The sequence below is a fragment of the Gadus chalcogrammus genome, chromosome 15 (genome assembly GCF_026213295.1).
Source record: "Gadus chalcogrammus isolate NIFS_2021 chromosome 15, NIFS_Gcha_1.0, whole genome shotgun sequence".
NCBI lineage: Eukaryota > Metazoa > Chordata > Actinopteri > Gadiformes > Gadidae > Gadus > Gadus chalcogrammus.
Window position 1 is genome coordinate 2,840,577 of NC_079426.1, and position 9,723 is coordinate 2,850,299.

Consider the following 9,723-nt stretch of genomic DNA (forward strand, 5'->3'; position numbering starts at 1 on the left):
TCTCGGTCAAGATGCGATACGATGTATTTTATCGATCCCAGAAGGGATTCAGGGAGTCCCAGCAGACACACCGCAGTACAGCACGTTTAGTGAAGAGAAATACCAAAACACGTCCAATAATCCAATGAAAAATAATCGGATGATTGTATTGATATTCTATTTGCTCACTGACTTATTATGAGACTTCCTGATAAAAGGAAAGTTAAATACAGACTAAAACACAGATCATCACAGCTCACATTGCTTTACATTGTCTCTAGCATAAAGGACTGGCCTTACGCAGTAGCCTCTTATCGTCTGATTTGCTTGAGCTGAGAACATTACTTAAATCGGATCACCTTGTCTCCACTTTTCTGCTAGTGTGCTGATGCTGGTGGAAAGTACAAAAATCAAATTTTAAAAACATCTCGCAGTGCCACGGAACATTTCATTTGACTTTAATGAAGTCTGTGCCGCATCGTCTATTTAGAGCTTAAATTGGTGTTTGTTAGTGAGTGGTTGCTACCTGGGACGATAGAGTTGCTACTTGTTGTAACTGTGGGGAAATATACACAATATGTTTTGGGATGGGGTTTGGTTTCTCTCTAAGATGTTGCGCTGGGAAGGACTAAATAAGCACAACACAGAAGTACAAATGCCTCTGGGTCTTGGCTTTTCCCAGGAAAATTCTCTAAATATTCCCAAGAAGACTTTCTTAAGCTTTTGGTAAACTGTTTGTTGTTATTCTCTCGGGTCTGCTTGGAGCGTTCTCTGACTGTTTGTTTGCTGGACCTTCCCCAGATAGTTATATAGTTTAGAAAATATTTCTTGAATATTGCTCATTTTTGTGTGTGTTTTGCCGCACTTCGGAAAAAGGAAAATATAAATCAGGTTAGAGTGAATCTAAAAGGCCTCTGTGGGTGGGATGCATAAATATTTATCCTGTTTTGCGAATTTATCATGCAGTGCACAACGAAAGCCCTTTGTCAGATAAATCTGTAGTGTCTGACCAGAGCATTTAGGCCAGAGCTGCAGTGCTCCACTCAGACATCCAGCTCTCATGCACACATTAAAGAGCATTATTCTATCAGTGCCATCTTATTTATCAAGCTTTCAAGTCAGGCTTATCTTCCACTTCTAGACACTGAAATACTTTCCTTCCTGATGCCAGGGGTGTACATTTTAAATCCCAATCTCTATTCAGTGAATTCTGAACTTTAATTTTGCTTCTATTTAATGAAACGATACAATAGCATGTAAATAGTGTATGTTCATATAACATACAACAAACATCTCGCATCCCCATAGTATAGCGTAGATCACCGCTGCCCAAATCATGTAACCATTTGGTGGCTGTCGGTAAATATTATTCATTCATTCTACAAAAAGCTATATTATCTACCCTAGCACACAGCAGCTGTCTGACTCTGCAGCTACCTCCTTTTCTAGAAAAGCAACCCAAAAATCCTTGCTAGGGTCGAGGTTGAGATGGGGCTGTATCAGGGTTCATACTGTGGAATTATTTTGGTCTAATCATTTCTGAATAACATTTTTGGAATGTACCCGAATGCTCTTGGACTTTACTCCAAATATCTGACGCCTTTTTTCGGCGATTTTGCTTATTTGAAAATGACCCTGGCAACCCTGAAAAACTGTTGCCAAAAAGCACTATAATGAATGCTAGCTTTAGTATTAGCAGCTCCTGCCCCCAAAATAGAATCAGCCATTTGTGTTTTTGGCAATAACATTAGCATACACGAAAAACGGCCTCTAGCTTGTAGACAGCATGAAACAAATGGGCTTGTGAATACAATAAAAAACAGAATAACATGTAGCCGTTAGCAGAGAAACAAACTTGTTTCTTTATTTGTTTTGTTTTTTGTGCCTCTATTCACGCTAAGGAACGCATCTGCTACTGCAATTGTGTGCTGAAAAACAGTTGATGTTTAGACTGAAGTAAAAAAACATTTTGCTTTCTTTTTGAATAGCTACACTGGTGGACCTTTGAGCAATTATATGAATATATGAATGTTTCTAGAAATCTTAAAAACCTGGCCCCATCATTGGTTTAATAGAAACAATATGCTTGTATTGTATTGAGGAAGGCAGAGCCTGCATTGGAAACAAGTGATTAGGAGAGCGCTGTGAGAGAAACCACCAGACAATAAAGTGGTGCGGAATAAAAATGTCAAGCAGCATATGCTTGCATTGCTCTTAAGCTTATTAAGTCAAGCCTAGAGACATGCTATCTAATTATTTATTCATAGCAAAACTGATGTCGAAATAACAGTTGGTTTGATTTCCCATTGTCTCAATCTATTTTATCGTGCGGATATGAAAAAGATATACACATCTTGCTGTAAAACGAATTATGTACTGGAAGAACAAAATATATGTATTTTCTTTCAATAAAAGCCAGCATTGTTTACTTTGTTTTATTAAAATACACTATGAAATAACCGTTCAGATGCTTAATGGTTATTCACTGAGAAGGTAAAGTGTAATGGCGTTTACACGGGTCCGCCATAACTTCCCCTTTAAAGTCGCCCCATTTAATGTTATGGTTTTCATTCAAGATCAAATAAATAACCTATCATGAACACAATTACTGTCCCCAAAGTAAGATGTACTATGTTATAACCACCTGACTTCCTAAACCTTTTGTTTGGACCTTGCCTTCAAAAAAAGGTGTTTGCGGTTCATTGGTTCAGTTGCTTTCCCTTGAATTGATTAATGTCAAGGGTACAAGCAATATCCCATCCAACACATGCCATCCCAATTCGTTTACTGAATAAATAAACCCCTTCAAACACTCACGGCCCATAATTAGATTTGGCCCTTGATAACGGCGTTATACTCCATAGGATCTCTGACTGTGATAGCATATGCTCACAGTTCAGAGGATTCACCTGAAAAAAAAACGGTCAGACTATATCTGGCAAGCACCCCCATGAAAAACTTCAAACATGTTTGAGTGCAACTTTTTCGTAACTCAACTACATCTGTCATTGGGAGCTGCCTGGTGAGGCTGGGAGACATGCTGGTGAGTGTTGTGTAGCTGACAGATGTCATCACAGCGGGAATAACAGGGGCCACACCGCCTCTCCGAACATAATTAAGTCTGAGGAAAAAATTGCCGGCAATTCGACATATGCCGCATGCAGCCTGGTTTCTCAGATGATTTCTATATTCCGGGGCCGGGGAGAAAAGGCATTCAGGCGCTGAACATGTATGTATATACCACTACTGCTGTTGTTTGTTCATTCAGCTCTTGAATGCAGACGGACTGTGATTTTCTTAATGGAGGCGGAGGTGAAGAGACTTCTTGCTCACGGATGTGAAACCTTGGATATTAAAGGGGCTTTGAACCAAGAACCTTTCAACTTGGAGTCTAGCACCCTAAACACTTGACTATCTATCCTATATATATTCGCTGCTTATGTCTCCCCGTCTCTCTTTGTAGGGACCTGATAATTTATTTAGCAATATAAAACAACATAGGAACAATGAAGGGCAGACCGATTCACCCTTTTTCTGCTTGCAATTATAGAGAATCTAACAAAAGAGGTTTGCTTTTATTGCTAATGGATTAATTAAGAATGATTTTATAGAAAGCTAATTTAAGTTCAAGGACATAATGATTTTTAATATTGAAAAAGTGGTATGACAGTGATTGACTTTCTGCCTTTTGTCCAATAAAATTTGTAATTAACTCATTGTCAGATCACTGTATTATGAAAATGAATGGCAGACAGGACTGTTTCTATGATTAACTTAGTGACCGATGCTTAACCTATCCTTATCTTAGTTGAATGCAATACCCCTGGCCGTCCCCCACAATAAAACTGATGGCTTTCATCAGTTCTTTTTGGACTTTCGCCGGAAATGACTTTTGATGTTTTAACGAAAAAAAGAATGAACCCAGGGCAACTGACATTTTTTGTGTTAAATTGGATTTTCTTTAAAAGAGAGAGAAAAACAACCCTTGGGGTCAGACTCTAATGTTTTTATTCTTAAATGAGTCATTGGTTTGAGGAAGGGTGAAGTGGGTATAGACTGTCTGACAGTCTGTGCCACAGGCCTGGTTTAAGCCTGTTGGGTCATTCACCCCTTTTCCCACATGCACACACACACACACACACACACACACACACACACACACACACACACACACACACACACACACACACACACACACACACACACACACACACACACACACACACACACACACACACACACACACACACACACACACACATACAAACACTGAGGCACGCACGCCTGTCTGCCCCCAAACCCACACACACGCACACACACACACACACACACACACACACACACACACACACACACACACACACACACACACACACACACACACACACACACACACACACATACACACAAAGACACAAACACACACACACACACACACACACACACACACACACACACACACACACACACACACACACACACACACACACACACACACACACACACACACACACAGGCACTGACGCCTGCCCACCTGCCCACACAGACACACACAAACAGCTTGCCCGCTGCCAACACACTCACACACACACACACACACACACACACACACACACACACACACACACACACACACACACACACACACACACACACACACACACACACACACACACACACACACACACACACGGTGTCACTTGTCATCTTGTCCTCAAAGGTACAGCTCGGATGCTGGGTTGCTGGTGAGTTACCATAGTAACCAGGGAAAGTTATTTCGGCACGATAACTTCAACCCAGATTGAATACACAGAGGCTCGCTCGCATTGTGCTACAAATTTTCCCCGTTAACTCTCATCACAAAAACAAGTTCAACCCAGGTCCAGACCCCAGGAAGGTGTACAGGCAGGGGCCAATCCCCCCAGCCTAACCCATTCAGACAGCTGTGGACCACGAAGGCGACACTAGGCCCTGGTTCGCATTCTGGGACGTTCTCCTTGTGAACTTTGGTTTTCTAATCAAAGCCTCCTAATTGCTAAATGGTTTCTGGGCCCAAACATGAGTTATGACAAAGCCGTGCAATTATAAGCTGTGAGTTACTAATACTTTGAAATGAGATTATGCATTGTCTGGGATTCCACATGATGGCTGCTGCATGGAAGCCCTGCTATAAAACTGTTCACTTTATTTGTCTGGAGGGCACGGAAGAAAGGCAATACTTTTATATGAGTTTTTTCGATTTTTCATGCCAAGCAAAATTATAAATAAATGATTCTACCTGATTGTTTATGCTACTGCATCCGTTAAAGGTTATTTCTAAAATATTTTCCAATGCGCACTGAATAGTTAATGCTAAAACCATCATTACGCATTATTGATATTGATTGAACAAGAATGAAGGGAGAAAAATGCTTTCATGAACATAAATGTCAGTTGAAAAAGGCATTCCTCAGTCAACGCTTTTGAATACCTGTTTTGTTGACAGACATTATTTGTCCTTTACATCGTATCATTACATGATCTACGGTCTATGAGGGAATTAAAAGTTCTATCATTCTTGTCTTTGTGAAATCTCATTTTGTTCTCCATACATTTCACACACATTTTCAAACACTCATCATATTGATATCCATAACATAACCTGTGAACCCCATCCCCTGTTACTTGATCTAACGCAATTATATTTAACTTTGAGACATTATCACAAAAACCTAATTCAAAAACAACCCAATAAATCCTGATCCTATAATTGTATAATTGTAGAAAAACACGAACATTCAGGATTACAACACACACCACATGTACACTTTTTAATGAAATCCTTTGGGCAGAATAGTGTACGCACACACACACACACACACACACACACACACACACACACACACACACACACACACACACACACACACACACACACACACACACAAACAGTGTATGTGCAGAACACCCGTATAGAATATATAGACAACTCAGACTCGATCCTCTGAAGAACTTTCTAAACTGATGTGTGAGCAAGAGCATTCCATTACAGTCATACGCCAGACTTATAATCAATAACTGGGATAGATTGGGGCCGCAGGTTCCTTTCCCTATATGCTCCTTGCATACACTGGCCTTTTATGTGTAAAGACTGATTTTATAAGATGCAAGCATAAATGTCTGAGAATCCATATTCAGCGACGCGTTGGTCAGCGTGTGGTCGCAGAGGGGTCAGAGATCTTCTTTGTTGAAGACTATGGCAAAATCTCCACCTAATAATGAGCCAACTGCTGTAGGGCAGTTGCTAAATCAGGCTCCCTGGTACTCTGCTCAGCACAACATCGTAGTTTATATGCAACCCATCACGAAACCGAAGTTTTGGATGAGTTCATTCACGCTGACTTGCTGGTGTGTGGATTTGCCATCATGTGAAGGGTCAATGTTTGACGTCATGATGGATCGGTTGACATCATGTCAACAATCTTCATTGTTTTTTTGCACCTTTACTCATATACGAGATAACTACCTTTGCGTTTTAACATCCTATTTATTGTAGGCCTGCTAAGTGCCTACATTAATAGCATTAGTCAGTATATGAGGTCCAGGTCATCAACCACACCTAATATTGCTCAGAAGAGTCAATTGCATCGGAAACTTTTAACTGATAGTAAATTATACTGGTTAATCGTCTTTCAGCTGATCTATAGATATAGATCTTAAATGTATTCAAACAAATGTCACATATTTTCGATCAGTCTTTTACCATTGGAACTGGAACGAGGCCAGACAGCCCTCGCCTTTTACGCTTCACCCAAAACCCATGTGGTCCGGGGCGCTGTCCCAAATCTGCATATCTGACTCAATCGCCTACACTCCGTGTGCTTGACCTTGGGGGGTCAGAGTTAAAGCCCTGCTTGACACTTAAACATTTCCACATCTGGAGTCAGACGGATCAGCCCACTCCAGTCGCTGCGTTCATTCAACGACAATGAGACAGAAAGGAAGTTCAAACCGAGTTGCGGACATGGTTGCCCAACCACAATAAACCTACTTTTAATAAAGTCAAGGACAAAACCCCACGGGAGCACCGATCCTCAGCCATGACACGATTGCAGTGACGGGGACGCGGTTGAAGTTACAGGGTGATTGATACGCGCTGTACCAACATTACGCACCAAGGACGCACGCATAATAAACCCGATAAAGAGAGTTGTCATGGTCGTCCTACCTTCGGCGAGCAGGCGCATCGCGTGAACAAAGGACGGGTCAAGGCTGTCCTTCTCCGCCATCAGTTCAGGTAAGTCTTTCTCCCGATGCATGGTTCTCGTTCGTACAGTAAGAGCCGTTCGGTGCGGTGTGCAGGTGAGACACGACCCGGAGTACAATCTACGGTGGGGAGCGTTGCAATTTACAAATGATTTCCTTTTTTAGGGGTTGACAGCGTGGAGAAAAAGGAACCCACTCAAAAAAAGCGGGGAGGGGGAAATCCAGATTCCAGTGATGCAGCTCAGTTCAACGGTCCTGGTGGTTGGAATTTTAGAGGTGTGAACAGCACATTTCGCTTCCCCCCCTCTGCATAGACGGCACCCCGCTGGAGACTTGAGAGTCCCACACTTGGTTTGCGAGCGGTGTGTTCCCCCGCCCCTACTGCTCCTCATTGGCCAAATCCAGGATCCACGGACGGGCGGTGATGCCGAACGAAAGGGTCCCAGTGAGTGACTGAATACCTGCACTCACAGACAACTGTATCTCTCACAGCACATTATGGCAGGAAGTGTTATTCGAAGTGTTATTCGAAGCTGTATATTTTGGTATAGCGAGTAAAATAAGACCTGTCATTGAATAAGTCGAAATTTAAAGAAAGTCGTTGGGAACCTTCATGAAAGATGAGAATAAGAAATAGGATGAAAATAGGATATCTACGTGTGAGCGCAAAAAATAGCAGAGACTGTCTTTCAATATCACCAATAAATAAAGTCAGCGATACCCTCTCAAATTACTTATCACATCTTCAAATCAAATCGTTTTACTTACTACGTCAAGCAACTTTACGATACTTTACTATATGATGACCTGGGGAGCCTCATTCCAGTTTGGAGGGATTCATTTGTGGTAGGAGGGCTCATATGGGGCAGGTTAGAGTCATACTGGTGTTTGACTCCCAGACGAAAGGTTCTAGATTCAATGTCCACAATATTACCTGTAAGCAATTACATCTTTGAGGCAGTCTTGACACCTGCTTCATTAGCCCCCTGTGTCTGAGTTCAGTGTCGTTGGCGGAAAGTGTCTCCCATAGTGCATAGTAATTGCAACAGGACTCTTGGCTATTGCACATTGCAATTAGTGATAATGACCATGCATATGTGCTGGTCCATTCAACCGGTGGGCCAGTGTTGTGGTTCTTGGACACAGAGACAGGACACCAGCCCGTGGACAGCGGCAGGGGAAGTACGCTGGCACTGCCTTGCTTTGGGTGCAGCTCTCACAAAACTGGGAAACATCAGCGAGAAAACCAGGCCAGTCGAACAGAAGCTTCCGTCTCGCATTCCCCCAGGTGGGCTGCCCGGGGAATACTCTCTCTCTCTCTCTCTCTCTCTCTCTCTCTCTCTCTCTCTCTCTCTCTCTCTCTCTCTCTCTCTCACTCCCTTTCTCTCCCTCTCCCTCTCTCTCTCTCTCTCTCTCTCTCTCTCTCTCTCTCTCTCTCTCTCTCTCTCTCTCTCTCTCTCTCTCTCTCTCTCTTTCTCTCTCTCTCTCTCTCCCTCCATCTCTCTCCCTCTCTCTCCCACTCTCTCTCCTTCCCTCTCTATCTCCCTCTCTCACTCTCTATCTGTCACATGGGAGAGCAGGCAGAGCTCTGTTGTGGCTACAGCTACAGTCACTGTTGTGTGAACCTCCTGAATGACATTCATTATCAGGGTTTGCCTTCCCCCTTGCTGAGAGCCGGCCCGGTTGTATATAAAACGTCCATATTCCGAAGTCCATATTCTCAGCTACGTCATTTAGTAGTATGTTTCTGCCATTCGGTGTACAGCCCCTTATGTGCGCGGACAATAACCGTGCATCAGTAGGTCTGTTATCTTCTGGCTTATGTAATTCTGGTCTACGTTAGGTTAAGAGGTTTTCCACCTCTGCCGTCTCCCTGCATGACCTGATCCAGCATCCAACGGAAAAAGAGAACAGTGTTTGAGGGGCAGGTCGGTCTCTTTGGTTTGAATAGCCTAGCACAGGATTTAGTGTGTAGACACAGCAGGTAGCACAAGACCCACTCCCCCCCACCCCCCCCCCCCCGCCACCACCACCACCAACACCACCAACACCACCCCCACACATATGAGAGTGTTCAGGGGGATTTGGCTGAGAGAGGAGTTTCACAAGCGAGAGAGAGGGAGGAGAGAGGGAGGATAGAGAGAGAGAGAGAGCGAGGGAGGGAGGATAGGGAGTGTGTGAGACAGGGAGAGATAGCGAGAGGGAGATAGAGAGAGGGAGGATAGAGAGAGAGAGAGCAAGGATAGAGAGAGAGAGGAGGAGGATAGAGAGTGAGAGAGAAGGAATGAGGCGAGTTCCTTCAGACCGCTTATCCCTTTTTTATTTAATTTTTTGCTGCTGAGATTAACACATAGCAACCCCCCCCCACACACACACACACACACACACACTCACACACACGCCCTGCAGTCCTTGGTACCCTTCCAGCAGTAGGCGTTGGGGACCCCCAGGCCGTGGGCGCCCCGGTCTTGTCAGCCTCCCTAGAATACATCCCGCCAA

The 9,723-nt window shown here is 43.4% G+C and overlaps 1 protein-coding gene across 2 annotated transcripts in view; it reads right to left on the minus strand.

The window, feature by feature from the left end:
• khdrbs2 (KH domain containing, RNA binding, signal transduction associated 2) overlaps positions 1-7,382 on the minus strand; it is a 42,899-nt gene extending 35,517 nt beyond the window's left edge. For both annotated transcript variants that reach the window (XM_056609480.1, XM_056609479.1), the window contains exon 1: positions 7,187-7,382. In XM_056609480.1, the coding sequence (XP_056465455.1) occupies positions 7,187-7,277 (91 nt within the window). In that variant the 5' untranslated portion in view covers positions 7,278-7,382. The remainder of the gene's footprint in view (positions 1-7,186) is intronic.
• Positions 7,383-9,723: the final 2,341 nt, after the last annotated feature.